This window comes from Pteropus alecto, unplaced genomic scaffold (genome assembly GCF_000325575.1).
Source record: "Pteropus alecto unplaced genomic scaffold, ASM32557v1 scaffold177, whole genome shotgun sequence".
Taxonomy (NCBI): Eukaryota; Metazoa; Chordata; class Mammalia; order Chiroptera; family Pteropodidae; genus Pteropus; species Pteropus alecto.
In genome coordinates this window covers 403,713-427,924 of record NW_006442207.1, presented here as the reverse complement: position 1 = coordinate 427,924, position 24,212 = coordinate 403,713, and the positions used below count along the sequence as shown (strand labels likewise).

General features: G+C 54.7%; 1 protein-coding gene across 1 annotated transcript in view; it reads left to right on the top strand.

The window, feature by feature from the left end:
- GRK5 (G protein-coupled receptor kinase 5) overlaps positions 1-24,212 on the top strand; it is a 190,012-nt gene that overhangs the window by 148,925 nt on the left and 16,875 nt on the right. The window contains exons 5-6 of the mRNA XM_025039136.1: positions 18,360-18,460; positions 20,482-20,574. Coding sequence (XP_024894904.1) covers positions 18,360-18,460; positions 20,482-20,574 — 194 coding nt within the window. The remainder of the gene's footprint in view (positions 1-18,359; positions 18,461-20,481; positions 20,575-24,212) is intronic.

Genomic DNA, 24,212 nt, shown 5'->3' with positions numbered 1-24,212 from the left:
ACATCTGCTCTCTCCGGTGTCCCCTGCCCCAGCACCGTGCTGGACGCATGGCACTCATTCATTGCCAGCTGGTTCGATTAAGACAATAAGGGGGCCCTGGAAGCTTCCTTCCACGGTCCCCTCTCCTCTCCTGCCTCGTGTCTCTTTCTGTGGAGCTGACACTTGGCTGGCTTATGTCCCGGGCTCTGATTTGATGTATTTGCTGGGAGTCTGGCTGGAAAGTCCCTGATCGATGTCGAAGCTTATGCTCAGAGCCGAATTCTCACCCTCCGTGGAGTGAAGCTCTTCAAACCCTGATCTGAAGTTTTCCCTCCCAAGAGGCAAGTCCACTCTTTGGACCCTGCCCAGAATCCTATATCCGTTGCCCTGTATACATGGCCAGCTTTGTTCTGGGGGCCGTTAGAGAATGCGGCCCAGGGTGGGCTTTGGAGTGGGCTGAAAGCCGTTGGAGATGTAACACGAAGGCAGCAGAGTGCTGTGAGGCGAGTTTTAGAACCGGGGTAGACCTGTGTTGGAAGCCAGACTCGGCCTCTCTTAGCTCCGTGGCCTTGGGAATAGTTACTTGACTTCTCGTCTGCTGCATGGGCAGCGTAGTGGTGAGGGTCATAAATGCCGGCGAGTACAGAGCCCAAGAGCTGATGCGTATTAGACACTCGCTCAGCAGTGGCTGTCCCCTGACAGCCCTTGTCCCCCTCCCTTGTCTGCGCTTTCAAAATCAGGCTGTTGAGTGAGGAAATCACTCAGACATGAACTCCAGGTGTGGGTTGTGAGAGGCCAAGGAGGGGTCTAAAGGGCCCCCAGCCACAGAGGGCTGGCCGGAGAGGCCGGATTCATTAAAAGGCAACGCATTCGTCAGGATGGTTAATGTTGCAGCCACAACAAACAAACCCCAAATCTTAGGGGCTTCATGCAATGGAGACTTCTTCTTCCTCGTGCACAATCTAATTAGGTCTTCTACTCTCCTGGGTGAAGACCGGGGGTCCTGGCTGCTTTTGTGGCCCTACCACCTTGGAGATGTTTTTGCGTGGTCACCACCAAAGGGGATGAGAGGCGGGAAGGAGGCACATGAGCTTTAACTGCCTTGGCTCAGAAGTGACACATCACTTCCTCTCCCGGTCCATTAGCCAGCAAAGGAAGGCTGGGGGACTCAGGGGAGCATATGGAGTACTGCCACCCCCCTATGTTCTCATCCCCCAACCCCCAAGCTGAAAACATCGTCTGCGTGGCAGGCTAGTCTCTGGAGTTGGTGATACAGCCATGAGCATGGCATGTCTTGTAGATATTCTCAGGCTTGTCAGCTCAGAGAGGCTGCCCAGAGGCCCGCAGGTGGAATCAGACATGTGTGCTGGGCTCTGTAGGGATCTGGGCAGCTTGCCTTCTAGGCACCTGCAGATCAGAAGTGATACAGGTGACAGGTGTTCAGCGGGGCAGGGTTGCTCTGAGCTGGGGTGGCCCAGGAAATATTCCTAATTATAATAATAAATAATAATAATAGGTGATCCTGAAAACAGTTTTATAGACTGTGATCACTCATCACTGCAGACTTCGTTTTAAACATACTAGCTTTATGGAAATATAATTTATATACCATAAAACTTACTCTTTTAAAATGTACAGTTTAAGGGTTTTTAAAATATTCACTGAGTTATACAGCTATCGCTGTCTGGTTCCAGGAGATTTTATCATGCCCAATGGAAACTCTACCTGTTAGCAGTCACCCCCATTTCCGTCTCCTCTGAGCCCCCAGCAACCACTCATCTACTTTCTGTCTCTGCAGATTGAACTATTCTGGACATTTAATATAAGTAGAATCATACAGTATGTGGACTTTTGTGACTGACTTCTTTCACTTAGCGTGTCTTCAGGCTTCATCCATGTTGTCACATGTATCAGTATTTCATTCCTTTTTAAGGCTGAATAATATTTCGCTATATGGATAAACTACAGTTCATTTATCTTCTCATCAATTAATGGACACTTGGGTTGTTTCCACTTTTTCGACTATTATGAATAATGCTGTTATGAACATTCGTATACAGGTTTTTGCATGGACATATGTTCTCATTTCTCTTGGGTACATACTTAGGAGTGGAATTGTGGGTCATGTGATAACGCAATGTTTAATCATCTGACGACCTACCAGACCGTTTGCCAAGTGTCTGTACCATTTGACATTCCCACCAGCAGTGTCTGGAGGTTCCACTCTCTCTATACCCTCTCCAGCACTTGACATTTTCTATCTTTTCTATTTTATTCATCCTCGTGGGTGTGAAGTGGTGTCTCATGGTGGCTTCGATTTGCATTCCCCTAATGACTAATGATGTTGAGCAATTTTTCATGTGCTTATCGGCTGCTTATATATATTCTTTGGAGAAATGTCTATTCAAATCCTTTGCCCATTTTTAAATTGGGTTTTTTATCTTCTCGATGTTGAATTTTAAGAGTTCTTTGTTCGGGATACAAGTCCCTTATCAGATATATGATGTGCAAATATTTTCTCCTATTCTGTGAGTTGTCTTTTAACTTTCTTGATGGTATTTTTTGAAGCGTAAAGATTTCAAATTTTTATGAAATTCAGTTCATTTTTGTGACTTGTTTTTAAATGACTTGTTTTTACTTTGTCTTATCTGTCCTTATAAGGTGGCCTCGGTTTGGGGGGAAACAAGCTGTATATGGAGACAAAGCAAACAAACTATAGTGCCTATTCGGCCCACAAATCTGTCTTCCTCTAGAGAACCAAAGCCCAACTACCTGTTGGAAAGAGCCAGGCCAGACATGGTCCTTCCGGAATATTCCAGCCCTTCTCCTGAGTGGCATGACAACATTCTTTAGGCCCTCTATGTCTAGCACTGCAATGGCATCTTACAGACCTGCTCTTGGATCTTCCTAGCAACTCCCCAGGATGGGCACTAGCAGACCCATTTTACAGATCAGGCAGCCAAGGTTTGGAAAGGGAGGAGGCTGGAAGCTGGGCTTAAGCGGAGCTCCTGGTTATCTCGTATCGGCAGTGCTGTGCATGGGGCACCTTGCTGTGTCCGTTTTAATCAGGGCGCATGCCCAGCTGAGCTGTGTCTCCAGCTTGGAGCTGCCCCATGGCAATCACAACAGTGGGACCAGTGTCGGCGACGTTTCACTAGGGAAGATCAGCGGAGTCCAGGTGAAGCTCCGACCTGGCCGAGGGCCTGGCTGGAAGGGCCTGCGTGGGTTTCTGCTGACAACGAGGTGGACAGGTGTGTTGGGGCAGCTCCTGACACAAGCCCGCTCGGGGTTCTCGGCGGGTTCTCGGCACGCCCCAGGCAGGCAGCTCTTAGAGGACATTTCTTGCGGGTAGTTCCACTGGCAGGATATTGTTCTTGGGGCCCTCCACACGCATGCCTCTTTGTTTCTGTAAACAATGATAGAGTAAGGCAGGGAAGTTTGTTCTCGTTAAGGGGGAAATTACCCATCAGCCCAAGTTCCTGCACAAAAGAAGTCTATTCCTAGTGCTTGTTTGGCTCTCCGGAAAACATCCACCTTTTAAAAAGTAAAGAGTTTGAATGAAAGGAAATAATAATTATTCTAAGTTCCTCTTTCTTTTTGGAGGGGCTTCACTGGCACCACCCCTTCCCCACCTAGGCAGCAGCATAGGAGTCTGAGCAGCAGCAGGCAGGCTGCCCAGCAGGAGATGGCCTCTCGGCAGTCCAGTCGGCAGCTTCAATCCTTGTCCTCGGTTTCACGTGGGACCCCAGTTCTGTCACTTGCCAGCTGCGCATCCTTGGAGCCTCAAGTTTTCCCACCTGAGTACGGGGATAATAATGGTGGTGCTGAAATGGGCCTGTGCTCATCAGTCATTCTCAGAGCACCTTCACAGTACATCTGCACACCGCCCTGACATTTACTTATACGACATCTTTCTTTAAATCAACTCATCTTTTTTAACTTAAAATGAGTTTTAACAGGAAACTTTGTATCAGGAACATGTCTGGAAAACCACTCATCTTGATTTGCTGTACATAAAGATAAGTGAAAACAAATCGATTTTGAATTCTAGTTAGATACTCTTTTGTCTACCTAAGGCTCTGAGCCTAACGCCTTCTTTCTCCTCGATGGAGATGAGTGAGTGTTAGAGACGAATTAGCAAGACGTTAGCACCTCACTGAGACTTTGTTTTTGAGGATGAGAGTTTTGAAGGAGAATTGAAAAGGGACTACGTTTTTCAATGAGTGATTCGATATTATTTAATCGTGTCCCTGTACCTCCTAAGACAACCTCATCATCTTTGGAAAATGCTAGGCTAACTCTCCATCTCCCAGCTATGGTGCATGTCATAAATGCCGGCATGTTGTCGGAGGAAATAGCATGACCCAGCAGAGGGCACTGGATGAGGAGCGAGGCTTATCCCTGGATCTCCCTCCCTGTGGTCTGTGGCCTTGCGGGAGTTGGCACAGAGTCCACCTAACATCTAAGCAACCCTTGGTCTCCAAGGCAACCCAGGGCACGAAATGTGGGTGGCTTGGGCAAATCCCTCCCTTCCAGGTGCCTGCCACATCCTCCGTGGGGTTTGGGATCCCAACCACCGGCCCAGGACCCAGCTTTTCACCTTTGCTGAGATTGCTCGGCCCTCGTCTGTCTCCCAGCACCCAGAACAACTCCATCCTGTAGTTAAGGAATCTGGTGAGCTTGGAGTGCGGGCTGGAAGGACAGCTGGGCCAGCGGGCCGCGCACCCTGGCTTTTCCTGCTCCCTGCCACAGCACTGTGAGGAGACTCAAGGGTGCGAGAGGTCTGAAAAGAAAACTTGAGGGAGGAACTTAGTGGGGTCCGCTCAAGCCGCCGTGGGGGCGGGGCGGGGCGGGGCTGGGCCTCATCCACGTTTGGGAGCAGCAGGGAGAGGAAATCCAGACAAGGAAAGCCAACATTTGTGCTCACTAGGTGTCCTGTGGCAAGTCAGAAGGGCGCCGGCGTTTACTGAGCAACTACTGTGTGCCTGGAACTTCCTATTTCATGTTCAACTCAGCTCTTGTAACAGCAGCCGAAAGGACGAGAAGTGGGGGGGCAGGGGGGTGTCAAAGAGGTTACGTAATTGCCCAGGAGCGCCCAGTAGGGCCAGAGCAGGAAGTCGCACGCAGGCCTGTCCCCCTCGCAGCCAGGCGCCCCCTCTCACGGGCCTCGGCGATGCCGCGGGTAGACCGAGGAGGAGGCTCTGACCCGGGCCAGGAGCAGCTCTCACCACGCGCCAAACGCTGCGCCGAGGGCTTTCAGTAACTGACTTAATCCACGGGTCTTCCCCTGGGTCGTGTCTCCATGATAAAGATGAGGACATGGAGTAACTTGCTCGGCTAAGACGAACCGGCCTGGCCCCCACCGCTCGCGTGGCTTCCTGCCGAGGGGTTATTAATGGCTCTGGGGCACTCACCAGGGAGCGGGGTGCTATTCGGATGTCAGCGTGGCCTGCGAGGGCTCTCGAGTCCTTTCGTGTTCGCCCCAGCGCCCAGCGCCCAGCATCCGCCTTGCTCCCCACAGAGGGCGCTGGCTGCTCTCCCTGCCCTCTGAGCCGTCCGGAATGGTTGCGAGAGGACCCGAGAGCTCATCCTTGGGGACTGTCCCACCAGTTCGCCACCCAGGGTGGGCGGCAGCACTCAGGGAATCTCAGGGGCCACCCAGCCCACAGCCATCTACTCTCATTGAGTGGCCTAGAGGCCACACCCCTCTTTTTGCCTCTCTCCCCTCCCCAGGCCCTGGCTTTGAGAGGAACACTTATGACTCCACGGAACCCAGTTTTAAAATCACTGAGTTAAGCTAAACTTCTCATTTCCTAGATGAGGGAAGAGAGGGGCTAGACCGCCCCCCCACCCCAGCCCAGGATTACATGGCTTGGTAGAGGGGATTGGAAAGTTTCTTGCTGGGCTTTCCACAGCCCTGTGCTACAAAGCTTGGAGAGAAGGCACCAGAAGGAATGCTTCCCGGTCTTGGTTTCCAGTCCCCACCGTGGATGGCCTGCAGCTGGGCCTCAGTCTCTGTTCATGGGCCCGGCGTGTCCAAACGCTGAGTGAAGCGTGGTGTCCTAGCAGAGCAGAGAAGGCCATGGGTGCGGGGCGTTCATCGTTTGAGCATCCATGCCTTTCAGACGGAGATGGCCTTGAAGGGGTAGCACTGTCACGAGCTCTCCCCCACTCCTTTACTGAGGGTGGGTTTTAATGGGGGAGATGGGCAACGTAGCACTAATTTAGCACCTACTGAATACAATATGCTTTACACCTTTGTCTCTCTCCATCCTTGTGACAGTCCTCTGCAGTAGCCACAATTGTCCCCTTTATACCTTGGGCCAAGGTCTTTAGCTACTGAGAATGGAAGCTGGGGGAATTGAAAACAGAGAGTCAGACAGACACTTGTACTCAAGTGTCCACACCAGCATTTTTCACAATGGCCAAAAAGTGGAAACAACCATGTGTCCATAAACATACGGATGGATAAACACAATGTGGTCCATGCAGACAATGGAATATGGTCATTCATAGCCACAAATAGGAATGTTCTGACACCTGCTACAATGTGGGTAAACCTTGAAAACATTATGCTAAGTAAAGGAGGGAGACACAAAAGACCACATATTGCGTGATTCCACTTGTATGAAATATCTGGAATAAGCAAATCCATCGAGACAGGATGTTAATGAGTGTTTACCAGGGGCTAGTGGGAGGGAGGTGATAGGGGGTTATTGCTCAGTGAGTACAGAGTTTTTGTCTGGGGTGATGAAAAAATTGTCGTAAAAGATGGTAGTGATGGTTAATATTATGAATGTAACTAATGCCACTGAATTGTACACTTTAAAATGGTTAAAATGGCCATTTTTAGGCTATGTATATTTTACCACAATGAAAGAAAAGCAACAACAGAAAAAGAGTGAATCTGAGGTCCGACCCCATTGTGTCTGATTTCAGAGCCCATGATCTTTCCCTTCCACTATGTTGTCTTATCAGAAGTTAACCAAAGATGAAATCCACCCCCTCCGCCCCAAACACACTGGGAGCCCCGAATCAGGCTCCCAGGTGCTGCGTGGACGAGGAGGTCCGGGAGGGCAGCGGGGCCGAATGAAGGATGGACATGCTGGTCCGTCTCTGCACGTCCAGCTGCTGGCCCTGAACCTGGGCATCGACTTCCACTTTGCACTGTGTCCTTAGCATTGTCTCATGTCACAATCTCCCCACACAGCGTTTTTCACAACCGCGTAATTGTCCTTCACATAGATGTACTTTTCTTCTCCCCCAACCTTTCCTGGAAAACAAATTCCCTTTGCCTGAAGCCTGATTTCTTCCTGGCTCCTCCCACTGTCCTGGAGACTGATGCGCTAGCCGGGGCTCCTCACAGCAGGACCAAGCATGCCCACCCGGGTCCCCTTTCCTTTTTCGTGACCTTCCAAGTCAGGAAATTGGATGTTCCTTTGATGCTGGGGAGCCAGCTCTGCCTCCGACCCCTGTTCCCTCATGTGTATATGGTATTTCCTGCCCCGAGTGGCTGGAGACAGAGAAATCAGCCATAGGCTTCCTGAGGACAACCTCCTCCCCTCAAGCTCTTCCCTGGGTGGGCAGTGACGCTGGCCTCTGTGGTGTCTGTGCTGGGCTGACTCACTGTGTGGCCTGATAGTGGGCCTTGGGCAGAGAAATGACATTACTGGGGGGGCATCCGTTGAATTCCCTGGATATGAGGAGGTTCCTGCCCCTCCCGCACTCCCAAGCCCCATGGAATGAAATCCTCACTGGAGAAAAATCTCCCATGGCCAAGATATTTCCAACACAAGTTTCACAGTGAAGCCGGTTTGGAAGGCGTGGAGTGGGAGGGTGTTCTGGAAGCCGGAAAGCTGGCTCGCAGCGCCCTGGCCTCTCATGCACAAGGAATGAGGGACACTCCCCGTCATGAGCATCCTGCAGCTCAGCCCTTCGGACCCAGGCTCACTCAAGAATGACCTGCACGTGGCTGCGCCGACCCTAAGCAGAGTTCTCTGGATGCAAGCTGCTTGCCAGAAAAAAAAAAAAAAAAAATACAAAACCCACTTCTCTAGGCCCCCGAGAGTCAGCTCGCAGCCTGTGTAAACAACGCGTCATTTCTCATCACGCACTTTGGGTCCGTGGGTCATGGCTGGGGATTATCGAATTGACAGAGCCCGGCTGGCCCCTCAGTCCACCTCCAGGCATATTTCGTTTTGTTAATTTTCATTTCTCGCTTTTGACGTAAAGAGTCGAGGTCTGGGTCAGGGTTGCTGGTGTGTTTTCCTTTCTTTCTCATTAAAGTCGCGCAGCTCTCAGGGCCCCTGGCTAAATTCTGCCAGTGTTTGAAAAACGTCCTCTCGCTTCCTGACTTCTCATAATCCTTCATCCTGATTTCTGCGAAACCACTTGAACAGCAAAGGAAATATGGGTCAAGATCCTCTAAGCCCCAGTCTGCTTTTTCCCTCTTGAAGGCTTGTGGCCATTTCTCAAGGGCTGGCCGTTTTTCTCCGCTTTGCTGACCCAGGGAACGTGACATCTGATGACCTGGGGTGACCAGGTCAGTAGGGGCGCCATCGGAAAAGGCTGGAACCCCCTCACTTAGAGCACTTCCTGGCCTTTATGATCTTTATGAGCCCACTGTCTGTTTGGGGTCCTCGCAGGCAATCCTGCCATCTTCAATTTGTCCAGAGAAGTGTCAATTTTGCCTTACGAAAAACCTGATTCTTTCCGAGCCCTGGTCTTCTCAGAATACCTCCCTGTGTACAAATGCCAGGAGATGAAGGCAGGAAAGGTTCTCCTCGTCTAGCCGAACCCCCTTCATCCTTTGGGCCTTGATCAAGCTTTACCTCAGCCATGAATCCACAGCGTCTGGTGCGGTTGCCCCTCTGAGCTCTCCCTCCTGGGGGCCCAGAGGCTGTATCACATTCAGTCACCCTTGGTCCCCATCAGCCTGAACTCCTGCCATTGGCCAAATAAGCTGGTCTACGAGGTCCTTGGGGTGCAGCTCGTGACCTGGGCACAGAACGGACACTCAGGGAACCTGTGTGGCTGGTGGACCGAAGCAGCTCAGACCCCAACTGGACAAGCAACGATCCCCTTGCTTTCTGACTGGTCACAGCAGTAGCACCACCTCTAACTCCGCTTGCAAAGACAGCGCCCGTCCTTTATGGCGTCTTTCCAGCCTGGCAGACTAAGCAGCCAAACCCAGGGCCACCCCGAAGTTGGTGCACGAGATCATTGCTCAAAGAGTTCAGGAGATTGCCGGGTGGTCGCATGTGTGAAGGAACTGTGGGCATTACAGGGGCCCCGGGGCTGCCTGTAATGGTGTCAGCCGTCCTCACCTTCTCCTCCAACACGAGAAGCCCCAGAGGGCCCTGTGAGCTCCTCATACTCTGCTCTTTGGCTGTTCATCACAGAGAAATAAAGGTACAGATCAGGCTCCATCTTCCTAAGGCGTGGGACAGTCAGGCAGGACGTGGATTCCTGGGTGTCCCTCTGCAGAAGGCGCCTTTGAGACTGAATGTTTTCAGAGACAAGGGAAGATCCAGATTTTGTGGGGGCTGAAGCTGAAATAACTGGGGGGGTGTGTCACTTATTAGGTACATAAGTGAGGGTTTCCTGAGAATGAGAGAAGAAATCACAACAGATGACGAGCCATTGAGATTCGGGTCCTTTTCATCTGTGGCTGTGGTGTAGTAATGCTTCCCTGGAGAAACGTGGCTTCCCCTCCCGCTAGAACACGCCATGGCTCCCAGGTCTGCAGGTGAAGGGCCCTAAAGCTCAAGCTTCCTCCGCTTCAGGGTAAATTGCCTTTAGTGGAGACCATGCCCACCCCGACGGGAGGCAGCGAGCATCACCTTCCCTGAGAACTTGAAGGGGCACGGAGAGTTCCTGTGGGGGGAGACTTGTCATTTTTCTGGCCCATACCCCAAGGACCTCTGGCCACCAGCTGCCTGTCTAGCTCTGTGTCCCTGCCCAGTGGGGCTGCGTCTGGCCCAGTGCTCAGACCACGCAGACACTCAGGTGGGGGGAGTTGGGCTGCTTCCCCCGAGAGCCACTGGGTACAGACACCGGCCCCCAGGTGGACGGCCCCACAGCGTTTGCTCATGAGCGTTTGGCAGGGCGGATTTATCGTCCCCCGGTGACCCAGAAAACAAAACCCTGCCCTTTCCTTTGGTTCTGTTCTTGTTTGGGGCTCGTGTCTGCTGCTGGGCCATGTACAGAGAGAGATACTGCTCCAGACGGACACGGGCACATGGCAGCGGCTTTTCCACATGGCACTGAAGGTTTTGATTAAAAAGGTGGAAGAATGGCGCTTTTTCTTCCTGTCAGCCAGACCTTAAATCAACCCTTAAGTGAGGAAACGCTGTCCAAGGCTGCCGTTCGGTAAACTCTCCTTTGTCTTCTGGCTGTGACTGTGCAAGCGGGGTTCGTTTCGAGCCAGGGCTTAGGGCTGGAACGAGACCCCCTTTGCCCCTCTCCGGCTTCCCTCACCCAGTTCCCATCACTGGAGTCGGGCGAGCTACGCTGTTAGTTCATGGAACTCAGCACCGGCCGACTTGAGGTTGGGGAGAGGAAAGCGGGAAGAGGGGGAGCCCCCGGCGGCTTGGGCAGCATGTGAGGGTATCCCCTGGGCACCTGGCCCAGCTCCTGATTTTACAGATGGTGAATTAGTCTAGATTCTTGGCAGCAAGTAGCAGATACTTAACCCAGTTGCTCAAACAAAAGAGGAACTTATTGGAAGGGTGGGAGATATGATTAAATGAAATTGTGGGAGAGACACGGCTGTACCTGGGCTGAGGAACCCCTGGCACCAGGATGGTTCTTCCCAGGTAAACTCCAGGTTCTCCCCCAGCCAAGCCTCCAACCCATGGTTTCTGCCTGAGACAGAAACTAAAAAAAATCCCAAAGAACCCTGGTTGACCCAGTGGCCCAAAGGCAGTGGGTAGATCAGATGATCTCACGAAAGTGCTTCAGACCAACAGATCGACCCCCTTGCTCTCTGCCTCCCGCGCTGCTGCTATGAATGTGAATGTGTACACACACACTTACTCCACAAATGTACTGAGCACCTACTGTGTGCCAGAAACATCGTCAGTTCATCTCAACGAACCAGGGTGGGGAGGTTACAGGTTTGGAGCCAGACTGGCCTGGGTTTGAATGCCAGGTCCCCACCTTCTGTTCTGTCTACGAACACGTGTGGAGAACCAGCTGCCCTCTGAGCACCGCGTTCGATTCTGATGAGAGGATGGGCAGAGAGCTCCCTGAGGCTCAGTCTCCACATCTGTGACCTTGGAACAACAAGCCCCACCTTTGGCCTTTGTTCTGGGAGCAACAGAAGTGTAAATGTGGGAAAGCTCATTGAGGGTCAGGGGCCAGTGTCAGGCTGGCCCCTCGTCCAGGTGCCCACAACTGGAGCCTGATTCCCACCCCCACCCCCACCCACAGCCGGGCCCTGGCAGCTCTGACACGGACCCCGTCATGAAGGGTCAGGGGGCATCTGTGGAAATGCCCCTCCCCTGTTTCTGTCCTGGAGAACTTGAGAGTGGCCCCCCAAGAAATAGCTGCTGCCAGCCTGGTCTGGGCGAGACGGACACACCCCTAGGCAGCCCCTTGTTCGGAAGGAAGGGGACCCCCTGGAACCCCTGTCTTCCAGCGTGCCTTGCCTGTCTTCTGCTTAGCTTTTCCTGCAAGCCAAGTCTGTCCACATTGGGAAATTGCAAATAGTTTACATGGGAAATGTCAGCTGCCCACATATGAAAATATACACATCATTAAGTCCTAAGTGCTCGCGTCTGGAGATAGAGCAGAGTCTCCTGGACTGACCTTTGGTTCACTGGTGGAACCATCGCTAATGAGAGCTGAGCTCCTCGGTGGGATGTTTTCCTATGCTGAAGTAAAGCATATGTTGGCCATTAGCCTGTGTGTGTTGGTGGGGTGGGGGTACGTTGACAGCACGATGCAAACAGCATTTGCCAAAACATGCATAGTCCACTGCACTTCATTACCCAGCCCCCATGGGCCTCCGAGAAAGGCTTGCTCTTCAAGGCCAAAGTCACATCCGCCTCACATGGTCCTAGAAGGACTATGGCACCCATAGGATGATGCTTAGGAGTAAGACTGCCTAGATCGCCCGTTTGAATCCTGTCTTCACTCCCATGCTGTGTGACCTCGGGCAAGTTCTTTAACTTGTCTCAGCCTATTTCTGCACCTGTAAAGTGGAGATAATAATGATAAAACCTACCTTGCGAGGATTAAAAAAGATAACCTATGTCAAGCTCCTAGGACTTAACATATAGCAATAGATGCTCAGGAGATGCCAGCGGTTATGATGATATGCTGACAGTCGTCACCGAGAGGTGAGGTCAGGTGCAAGGTCCTGCCTGCTCAGAGAATCATCTTGGATGAGGTACTGGAAGGGGATCCTGGAGACTGGACAGGATTCGGACGTGCCGCGATGGGGCAGGGAATGAGCGAACCCAGCAGCTGGAGGCTGGAGCTTGTCCAGGAAACGAGCGTCGGGTGAGAGCGTCGGCGGGAAGGGCGTTTGCCAGGCCCAAGATGGCACTGGACGTGGTCCATGGGCCATGGAGCCCGTCTGTGCTGCATGGTGGGGAAAACTCCCTTGGGGGCCATCGTGTCTTTCCAGGGAGTGTGTTTCTAGAAGGCTCTAGGGGTGACACTTGCAAGAGCAGGTGGTGGCTGAGACCTGTGAGGGGCCTACTGAGTAGTCCAGGCGCGAAGAGAATTCTCGAAACCAGGCAGCGAAGTGGGGGGAGAGAGGAGGGGGTGTGCGGGAGAGGTGCAGGGGCTAAGATTGCTGTGCGTGCATGTTCCATGTTCCCATCTGTGAAGTGGGGAGAAGCTGGTTCTGAGTGGGGCCAGTGAGGCCAGAGCTATGTCCTTCCCAGAGAACTGGCCCTAGACACCTGGTTTAGAGCCCATGCAGCTCAGGTTCACTGAGCCTACCCTGGACCCCCTCTCTGTATTGATCCTGGCTCTACCCTGGACCCCCTCTCTGTATTGATCCTGGCTCCACCATGGGCCAGCAGTGTGACCTTGGAGGGGTCCCTCCCCTCCTTGGTCCTTTCCCATCTGTGCTACAAAGGGGTTGAATAAGCTGGGCTTGAAGGTCTTCCCAGGAAAGCCCCTGTGTCTCCTCCTCCTCCTGCTCCATCCCGGGTCCTGAATCTCTGAACAAGTAGAAGGGATGTGTTTCCAGAAGGCTCTGAGGGTGACTTCAGGGGCGCTGACTTCAGGGTTCTCGGTGGCTCCTGAGGAGGACTGGGGGTAGCTCCGAAGGGCCGTCCACGGCTGAACTGTGTGCCTCCATTCTTGGGTGTCTCCCCATTTCCTCTCTGACATCTTGAAACAAGAGACTCTGAAGCCAGGAGATGCTTCAGGAACCAGGTCCTCAGACATGTGGAGTTTCTCACTGAGGCAGGAAATGATGTCCCTCCCTTCTGCCAGTCATCACAGTGCAGGGCTGTGGGGCAGGCAATGGCAGGGCCCTTGAGAGGCCGTGCCTGGGGCTGATGATTCGGCAGTAAGAACCAGCCTCACAAGAGACCGCACGTGTCAGCCAGCCCTGCTTAGTTAGGATGGTCCGGATGAGCCCTCCGCTCTCTGAGCAGCACCCGCTATGCTCCCTGCTTAGTCCAGCCTCCGGGCCTCTGCCCGCGCAGTCCCCTCCACCTGCGTACATCTGACTTCCTCATCGAGGGCTACCTTTTGTCTTCCCTCCCCAGCGCTCCCTCCCACGCTGATCTCTCATTTTTACCCCTTGACTGTTATCGCAAAGGCCACAGTCCTCAGGTCTGAGATGAATCACTTGATCATTATTTCCTGTGTGCCACCTGGCCTCCCTGCCCTTAGAGGTCTGGGCGGGGCTGGCCTACCTGGGGGTGTCTGCGGGCGCCAGGGTCTCAACAGCACCACCTTGTGGCCTGACTGCAGGCTGGTGGAGGCTGGATATCCTGTCTGGTACAGGCAGAGCTCATTGGGCTTGGGCTGTCCGCCTGCCTGGGACTTCAGGCCCTCTCGCTGCGAAGTCACGGAGGGTGGGTGTTGAAGGACGAGGGAGGCAGAGCCTCGGGTGTTCTGGGTGACCAGCACATGCTTCCCGGATCGAGCGCTAAGTAAAGCACCGTGGGGCAGCTCTGTGCCCAGGCCAGGCCGTGTCTCTTCCAATGTCATCCTTCCCTCTTCGGCCTGCTCGGCCCCAGAAATGCTCCGGATTGTCCTGCTTCAGGTTAAGCACAGAAGGCCCTTGTGAAGCTGCAGTTATGACCTGGGAGGGGGGAAGCCTGCAGCACCAGAAGTGCTGCGACCCACACTGGGGCTCCTCCGAGTCCGCTGCTGTGCAAACGCGGCTTCCGGACGAGGCCTCAGCCGTTCTGTCCAGCCAGACCGCGGCCCCTGCCCGACTGTGTCCTCCTCAGAACTCCCGAGGCCTCCCGGGCATCCACTCATTACCCGTCGTCCATCCCGTGCCTGAATATTCTGTTCCGAGGGAGCAGAGGATGAGGTTTAGGGTCATGGGCAGCTCGAGGGCACTGAGAACTTAACAGGGGGTTGGGGACGGAAGCGGGAAGAGGGCCTTAGAGAGGGGTGAAGGCGCCAAGCCCACTGCGCCCCCTTCATCGGTTTCAGGGTCCGCCTCGCCATAGCTCTCCTGGCATTGCTGTCCAGAGCCCACCGGGCCCGCCGGATAGCCGGATGCAGCCCCCCCTTCCCCAGCCCGCCTCCCAGGCCCCCGGGGACCAGAAAAGATTAGCTTCCTGGAAAGAGATCTGGAACAACATGGAATTAGGCCTTCAAGCCACAGGGGGTGAATTGTGGTTGCTGGGACCCCAGAGTCCTCTGAAGTTTGGAGGCCCTTTTTCTTACATGATGCATCAGACTTCACAGGCGAGCCAGGGCAAGCCTTCCTAATGGCCCCCTTGGGAATGGACTGCCCTGACCTGGAGGGGAAGGACTGGACACCCTCCGATGCCATCGATGCAGATAGCGAATGCCCCACGGTAATGCCCCCTGGAGCAGTGCCCGCCTCACCCTCCTCACAGGGCTGGGTTTCCCTTCCAACTTAAACTGTCCAGCAGCTTCTTATTCCCTTCCTGTTGGCAAAGGTGCCCCTCCCTGGAGTCGCTTGAAAGGGTGTTTGGTTGGAATTGCTTCATCTCTTCATGTTGAGCCAGAGACTGAGTTTAAACCTGTGGTCATGAAACCAAACTCATGATTACCTGCTCGTTAATTCCTGTTAGGGCTTTCACTGGTGGGCAGTGTCCCCGGAGCCCTCCTGCCAGCCAATCCCAAAGAATGGGGTGGTGTGACTTCATGTGCACAACTGGGTCACCCCCAGATCCTGGACAGCCCCTCCTATCTGCTCGGGAAGAGGGGGTCGTGGCCGAAAAGGGAGCCCAAATGGCTGTTCTCTTCTGCAGATGGGAGGGCTCACAACAGGTGGGAGGTCTGCAGCCAGATCTGCTTTGCCTCTGACCCCGCCCTCCACGGAACCCTTCCCAGGTGGCCCCCTCCTGTAATGACCTCTCCATCTCTGAGCCACGCCATTCTCCATGTAAGTTCCTCCTGCCTCTGCTAGAGTGTCCCACACAGGCCTCCTGGGAGGTGGGGAGAAAGTGAGGGGAGGACAGGTGGCCCAGACACCCCACCGCCTCCAGTCAGACTCATTCTCGACCCACCCGACCTCGGTTCAAATCCCCTCTCTGCCACTTAGTGGCTGGGCGACCTCAGGCGAATGACTTAACCTTTCTGAGCCTTGGTTTCATCACTGTGAAATGAGTATAACTGTGTCTGCCTCATGGAGTGACAGGAAGTTTAAGTGAAATAATGTATGTGAGACATTTCACACAGTGCCTGGCCAGGGTGGGCCTCCGTTAGGTAAGCCATTGTTACCCACTGTTATTTCTACTTGTTTTAAATATCGGGTCTATAGATAAATTTCATTCGGAAGAGGAGAAAAGAAGCTTTTTGGGAGCCAGAGAGTTCCAACTAGCCCATTTTATACATTACCACGTGTGGCCAAGCAAAGCGAAAGCGATTTTCTGCTACGGTGTGACCTTACCTCCTTTATGTCTTGCTGGAGAAAAAGTGCTTTGAGGTCAAAGACCACACTGGCTGCACCTCTTAACCACCCCCTACCCCGACCCCCACCAGCCCACTGTGCCCGGCACAAGGCTGGGCCCACTGTGGGTAAGGGTGTCCTCCCTGGGTGACCCGATGGCAAAGTGGCAGGCAACTTGAGGTCCAAGAAACAGACGGTTCTGCTTCTCCCCGTGGCCCGTCCGCCCATCTCCTCTGTTTGGTCTTTGCTGACGCACCCAGGTTCAAGCTGCATCCTCGCCCGACACAGCATTTTATCTCACTCATCAACAAGTGTAAAGTGGGCACCGATTCTGTGCCACTGGGCCCTTCAAACCAGCTTTGCTCCAGTCGCCAATCTTCCTGAAGTAGATTTGCCGTGGCCTTGGGTTTGTTCTAATGTTTGCTCTGAAGTAGCCTGGAGTTATTGATCCCAGAGACTCAGCTGCCAGAATTCCCAAGAAAGTTCCCCAAGTCTCAGAAGCAAAAAACTCCCAACCGTCAATTCCCAAGTCTTGAAGGACCCACAGGGCGTCTCTGCAGCAGCTGCAGAGGAGGAGGCGGAGGCCCAAAGTGGCCGAGGGCAGGCCTCGGGACTCCGAGGTGGTCTAGCGCCCTTCCTGAGGAGCGGCAGGAGCTCCCGAGGCCCACACTGCTCTGGTTGCTCCTCTACAGTCATTCACCAAGCTGTTCGTGTGGGGAGGGGGGGCCAGTCCGGGGCAGAGTGGGACCGGAGGCGTGAGGGAGCCCCCACAGCCCAGGATCGGCGACAGCAGACCTCTGGGAGATGTGCCCTGAGATGTGCGGTGGAATCAGCTTTGCCTGCACACAGTGAGCAGGTGGCATCCACCATCATGGCGGCTCTCCCAACACCTGAGGCCTCCCCTAGCCAGGGGCAGGGAGCCCCTCAGGCCCTGCTCAGCAGGGAGGCCTCAGAGCTGGGGGAGACCTACAGAGAGTGGAGCCTAGGAGAGGAGGGAGGAGGCAGGCAGGCAGGCAAGCAGGGAGAGAGGAGGCAGGCAGGCAGGCGTTCAGAATAGCGGAGAATACAAAATGAGCCGCTGGTTTTACTCACCAGGGCCGGGCCAGGCTGCCCTGCCTTGGGATCACACGGCCCTCCCCAGACACCAATAGGCTTAGAAGACTAATCAGCCTCACAGGCACATTTCAATAGCTGGGAAGAGAAAGCAAGCCTTTCGGATTTCAGCATCTTTGGGAAAGATGCGTCTAAGCCTCATCCTTCTGAGCCCTTTCCTGGCAATTTTCTCAAGTACCCCTGTGATTTATTAAAAACCCACCTTGTGACCCAGCTGGTGACTGAACAGTTGGTGGATGGTGCGGGGGAAGGGTGTGGGGGAAGCTGCCTTCCCAGACCTGGCTGCTGCCCCCAGGTAGGACGCAGAAACTCTCGGAGCTGTTTTCAAACTTGAACTACTTAGTCCAGGCAGCTTAACTGAGCTGGAGAACGAAACGACAGTGGTGACGTTTATTGCACGTTTTTTTCTTCGTGCCAGGATCTGGGCCAGAGGCTTGACCTAAAGGTTTCATTGAGTCCTTCTGGGAGAAACTCTTATTTCTGATCATTTCCAGAAAACTAAGGCTGAGCAGTCAAGACCAAGGTCCCACAGTGACAGGTAGCAGATCTGGGATTCGAACCCGGGTCTGCCAACGCCAACCCATATGGCTACTGAGCTCCCCTCCCCTGGCTGTCGGGTCGTCCTGTTCACGTGTCCTTTTGCCCATTCCAGACCCTTTTGCACATGACTTTGAGGCTGGACAGGTATTCACCTCACATCTGCCCTCTAAGGAGACGGCGCCCCCAGAGTGGCCGGGGGGCATCGGCCGGGGACATCGGCAAGCTCAGAGGGGGCTCGCTGATGACTGGGCTGTGTCGCACAGTTCCTCACACCATGAGCACTCGCATGCCTCATTCAGTTCTGACCACAGGCCCAAGACGTGGGGACATCATCACTGATGTTCTGCAGACAAGGACAGTGATGCTCAAAGGAGCCATGTGACCTCCGTGAGGTCACACCAGCTGAAAGTGGCAGAGCCGGACACCTGACCTGAAGTCTGGGCTTGTTCACCACCTTCCAGCCCGGCCACGTCCCTGCACCACGGAACACTGTGCGTGGCCCAGGGCCAGGCGTCGGCAGTAGGGGCAGACGTGCCCACCACACTCTAGGGACCAGTGTGTGCCCAGCAGCTGTGGGTGGTCCCCAGTGGTCCTGCCCCTCCCCACCCCTACCCCCCACCCCCAGCACTGACCAAGTCCTCTCTTTTCCTCCCTCCAGTCCCCAGTTTTCATCGCCGAAGTTGGCCAGGACCTGGTCTCGCAGGCGGAGGAGAAGCTCCTTCAGAGGCCGTGCAAAGAACTCTTCTCTGCCTGTGCACAGTAAGTGCCCCAGCCCCCCGGCCTCCCTCCCTGGGCCGGCGGCATCAGGCCCCTCCGCCTCCTCTGGGCAGCCACACAGCCGCCCGGAGAGGGGCTGCCTGCAGCCTTTTCATCGCCGAAGTTGGCCAGGACCTGGTCTCGCAGGCGGAGGAGAAGCTCCTTCAGAGGCCGTGCAAAGAACTCTTCTCTGCCTGTGCACAGTAAGTGCCCCAGCCCCCCGGCCTCCCTCCCTGGGCCGGCGGCATCAGGCCCCTCCGCCTCCTCTGGGCAGCCACACAGCCGCCCGGAGAGGGGCTGCCTGCAGCCTCCACCTGGAGCGCTGGGCACGGCGGGCAGATCTTCAGTGGCCGGGGGCCCCGGCCAAGCCCCCCAGCCATTCACATACTTCTTAAGCAGCGAAAAACATACCAGGGGCCAAGTCCAAAGAAAACATCTGCTTCTGGGTGTTGAAAGCAAGAGGCTCTTTGGGCTGTTGAGACAGACGAATGTGCAAACACCCGGCCCGGCTGGGTGGTTCGGAAATCCTTCCCAGGTCGCTCGGCCCCCACTGCTGCCACCAGCCAAGGCCAGGTGGCACTGTTGTTGGGGGAGCCGCAGGCTGCCTTCTCAGCCACGCCCCATCATCTCTGCAGACCATGGAATATGAGAATTCAGTGGGTGTGGTGCCAGCCGTGTACCAGTTAAGCCCCCACCCATCACACACACACACACACACACACACACACACACACACACACACGCACGCACCCCCGAAGGCATAACACACGTGTTCGACACACACACTCTCTCTCTCACACACACACACACACCCCGAAGGCGTAACGCACGTGTTCATGTGCCCGCATGCACTGCTCCCCAACAGCTTACTCACGCATGCACACCTAAATACGTCTGGAGCCGGCTCGCCCCACATAGCTGCATGACCACAGGGGCTTTTTGCGTGCCCTTGTTCAGCCTTGCACCACAGACAGTAATTGGGCACCCGCTGTGTGCCTGACACTGTGCTGGGTGCTGGGGGACACCACAGAGAACAGGAACCCAGTCCCCGCTTTCATGGAGCTGACCGCCGGTGGGGAGGGCGAAAAAGCCAGCACCCCACATACCGTGAGCACAATGGTGAGGATGGACATCTAGGGAGGGCCAGCTTGGGCCCAGCGCTGTGTTAGGTGCCAAGGAGAGACCACCGTGAGCAGAAACAAACCTGGTCGCTGCCCTCTTGGAGCTGGCCGAGGGTCAGATCTGACAACCGGTGAGGTCCCCGGGCTGTCGCTCTGACCTTGAGGGAGCAGCCGTCCTGGCTCCCGGGCCAGCCCCGGTTTTCAGGTTTCGCAAGACACAGCCTCCAACACGCCCCCACGGTGCATGCCCCCTCCTTCCCCCAGGCCCCAAGTGCCTGGGCCAGATTGGTCGGCATCGCCACTTTCCAAGGGTCAGACACCTAACTCTGCCTGCAGCCAGGTTCAGCCCGGCCCGCAGCAGGTGACCAGTGAGTTCCGCTGTAGGAATGAAAATCTCCCTGTGGCTTTGCGGGTCCTGGACCAAAGCCAGAGCCTGGGCCCTCAGGGGCCACTTCCCCTCTCTGCCCCGCCACCACCCACGATCTCAGAGTCCCCTCCCCTCCCCTGCACGAAGTTCACGCTGCCACTTGTTGTCATCTCTGCTCCTGTCCCTTCAGCAAGATCGCCCTGACCTCCCAGTGACCTCCCTTAACCTCAGTGAATAAGAGCATGTCCCCATTCAATGTTCGTTATTTACCACTGTGATGTCCCCCATCACGCTGTCCCCCACCCGCATGCTCACTGCTGTACCCCGGGCCTGGACCGTGCCCAAAGCGGATACCCAATACACGTTTGTGGGCTCAGCCAGGCATTCTCCAACAACCTTCTAGAACGATGGGGCCTCTGTGTTTGCAAGTCTGGAAATGGATGAAGCTGGAGCGTTAACCTGCTGGATAAGGCTCTGCCCTTCTGCTTCGAGATCGGGATTATAAAATGTTTCTCTGTGTGTTCTCTCTGAGCCAGGTCTGTCCACAACTACCTGAGTGGAGAACCCTTCCACAACTATCTGGACAGCATGTATTTTGATCGCTTTCTCCAGTGGAAGTGGTTGGAAAGGTGAGCACTTCCCCGACACACCCCTCGCATGAGTGTGCCAGCATGTGCGTGGGGGATACAGGTTTCCACCCGAGAAGTCATATAAAAATGTCACCTCCATGGTCCCATGGTTCCAATTAAATTGAGCATCCTTCTCCTATTACTTAAGTTCTTGTGTATTCTTCTAGAAGTGCTCTGCGCTTGTTAAAGTGTTCTTAAAGGTGAGCACTTCCCCGACACACCCCTCGCATGAGTGTGCCAGCGTGTGCGTGGGGGGTACAGGTTTCCACCCGAGAAGTCGTATAAAAATGTCACCTCCATGGGCCCATGGTTCCAATTAAATTGAGCATCCTTCTCCTATTACTTAAGTTCTTGTGTATTCTTCTAGAAGGGCTCTGCGCTTGTTAAAGTGTTCTGACACACAGACACACAGACACACACACACTCAACAACTCATGTGCACACGCGGCATCCAGGCACCTTGCCCTTTTCTGGTTCGCTGTCCTTGGGAACCGTCCTTCACCAGCGAACGAGGAGCTGCCGTGTTCTTTGAATGAGTCCCGTGTGCCTCATTTAACCCATCGATGGATGTGGAGGTTGCTCTCAATGTGGCGTGCAACCTTCCCTAAGCGATGAAAACCTTTGTACGTCCACCTCTACGCACTTTTGTAAGCACAGCTGTAGAAATTCCTAGCAGAGGAATTTCAGGGTCAAAGAGCACTGATTCGGGGTCAAAGTTGCCCTCCCGAGCGGCGGCCCCCAGCGTTCAGTCCTGTCTACGTCCCAGTGCGGGCTTCCTCTGAGCTTCATCAACACTGTCTCGTATGTTCCCGTCCGACACGTGAGCAGCACGGTCCCGTCTCGTTTATCCTTTCATCTCTAACAGTGGGTGAGACTGGGTGTCTTTCATGCTTTATTTGCTGCTTTGTTCTCTGCAAAGTGCTCTAACATGCACGGTGGGGACCTGGCCAGGCAGATGCGGCCTCCGTGTGACTGATGAGGAGCGGAGACAGAGAGAGGATGTGGCTTGCCTCGTCACCCAGCAGGCCAGGCATGTAGCCAAGGAGGACCGTGGCCCAGGACCCCTGGCCCAGTGCCCTGCCCACCATGACGTTTTCAGGGTTTGCAGGGAAGAGTGATGCCTGCTTTAAATCCAGCCTGGGGGATGAGGGCAGGAGCGCCCCCTTCCACAGCCCAGCGCTCCCTGTGCCCCAGAGCCCTGGCACCCGCCGCCATCTGGGCACGCTGTGTTTGGAGAGCAAGGAGCCTCCTGCTCCTGCGTGTGTGTCAACACCTTTGCTGGCCGAGTCCCCTACAGACGCTCAGGAAGCTGCAGATCGTGAGCCCCTAGAAGCCCGTTCACGGCCCTTCCCGGCCCACTTCAGGAAGCCCAGAGTAAAACACCCTGCCCATCGGCCACCAGGGGACATGTCTCTCCACCCTGACCAACGGGGATGACAGAGCGAGCAGTGGGTGGCCTTCTCTGTTAACCCGCTGACTGCCACTGGCCACCTGGCACATGCACGTCACGGCTCCAGGAGAGACAGAGGAGTGAAGGCTCAACCCAGACGTCCTGCCGAGGGCATGAAGCCCGGCTCTGGGCCCGAGTCCTGCCTGTGCCTCCTCCAGAGGGGCCTCTCCACACCTCGGTTCCCTCACCTGTAAAATGAGGATGACGGTGCCTGCTTCGGGATGAAGATGAGATGAGATAAGCGTAGTACGTGCCTGGAAAAGGCAAGTGCTCAACAAAGGTCAGCCGTTTGGCCCCAGGAAGTTAACAGCTGAGTAGCCGTGGCGGTCATCATGGAGTCATCCGCATCGTCATGGCCGTCACCCTCAAACGTCTGGTGTCGGGAGGAGCAGCAGACCCATGTGGAGGGTCAGTTCTGGTTCCGATGACCAACGTCTGGTGTCGGGAGGAGCAGCAGACCCATGTGGTTCCGATGATCATGGTTCCGATGATCGTGGCAGTGGTGGGGATGTGGTCACCGTGCCCCAGCCCCACCCTGGAGCCCTGGGCTGTATAACACACAACCCCAACCTGCACCCACCTTCCTGGGGGAGCGTGTGGGGCCAGCATGCTGAACGTGGGCTCTGCAGCAGGCAGGACTCCACCTCTAACCCCGCCACTTACCATGAGTGACCTTGGGCGATGACATCTGACACACAGTAGCTTACAGAAAGCTTTTGGATGCAAATGCCTTCGCAATATCTCCACTTTATTGAAGCTGCGGGACTCAGAGAGGCTGATGGATTGGGCCGCACGGCAGGGGCTGGCAAGGCCGGCTCAGCTCCAGGTCGTCGCTCGAGTTCTTCAGCCCTGGTCCACACGGTGCTCCCGTCCCAGTGGGATCCTTCAGCTCTGGCCACTGACTTGCATTTTACTTGTCTGTACCAAGCACGTGAAATGGAGAAACACTTTTTAAATCCGAAACGTTAAGCTCTTCTGCATTAACTCGTGGAAGCCAGTGGGGCAGGACCCTGGCCTAGAAATGTCCTAAATGACTGGCAACACCCCCTCCTTCCCGTTCTCCTTTTTTTTCTGCTTTTTTTTTTTCTTTTGGGGTTCACTAACAAGATCATGGCCCCCTTAGTTGAAATATTAAAGGGATTTTTTTCCCTCCCAAGGTTAACCAAGAAATTCCTCGGAAATTGAATTACACTTATCTCCCCTAGCAGAGGGGTCTGCGGGAACGTCGTCCGACCGTTCGTTCTCCATGTGTCATAAACCGTTCGGCCGGACGCCTTCACGTGGTTTGGAGGCAACTGTAGGGAACGCTCCCAGGGCTCGTGGCCGACGCGGGCGCACAGCAGGCTTCTCCAGGGCCCAGGCTGCTCGTATGCAGAAGAAAGACACAGAGCACTGGAGAGTCCCGCCGAGCTTCCGGAAGAAACGCCGGGAAGAGCGAGTCACAGCACGTGGGTCCCAGCCGGCCCGCCAGGGGGGCCTGGGCTTCAGGTGCCAGAGACGTGACTTCCCGTGAACCCAGATCCTCTTCAGGACCCAGCAGCCGGGACTGCTTCCATGGAAGAGCCGTTCAAGAGGTGCTGGGTGACCAGAGGCTCACGGGTCTTTCTCGAGCTGGCCCAGTTCATTCTCGCTCCAACCCCCACCCTGGTCAGGACTCTTGGGGTGGGGTTGGGGGGTACTCAGAAAGAGTCTTGGAGATCCAAGAGCCGATCGTAAACTGTTAAACTGATTGGTTTTTATCCATTCATCAGTTGATGGACATATAAGTTGTTTTCATATCTTGGCTATTGTAACTAATGCTGCAGTGAACATGGGAGTGAAAAGTGTGTGTGTGTGTGTGTGTGTGTCTGTGTAAAAGAAGGAAATCCTGCCATTTATGACAACATGACTGAACTTGGAGGACACTTGCTAAGTGAAATAAGCCAGACGTAGAAAGACAAGTACTGCCTGATCTCACTTATATACGGAATCTAAAATCGTCAGTCTCATAGAAGCAGAAAGTAGAATGGCGGTTGCCAGGGGCGGGGAGGGGATCGGGAAATGGGGAGAGGTTGGAAAGGGGTACAGACTTTCAGTTATGCAAGATGAGTAAGTTCTGAGGACCGAGGCTCAGCCTGGCGGTGATAGTTAGCACTGCTGTACTGTGTACTTGAAATTTGCTGAGCGTAAATCTTAAGTGTTCGAGAGA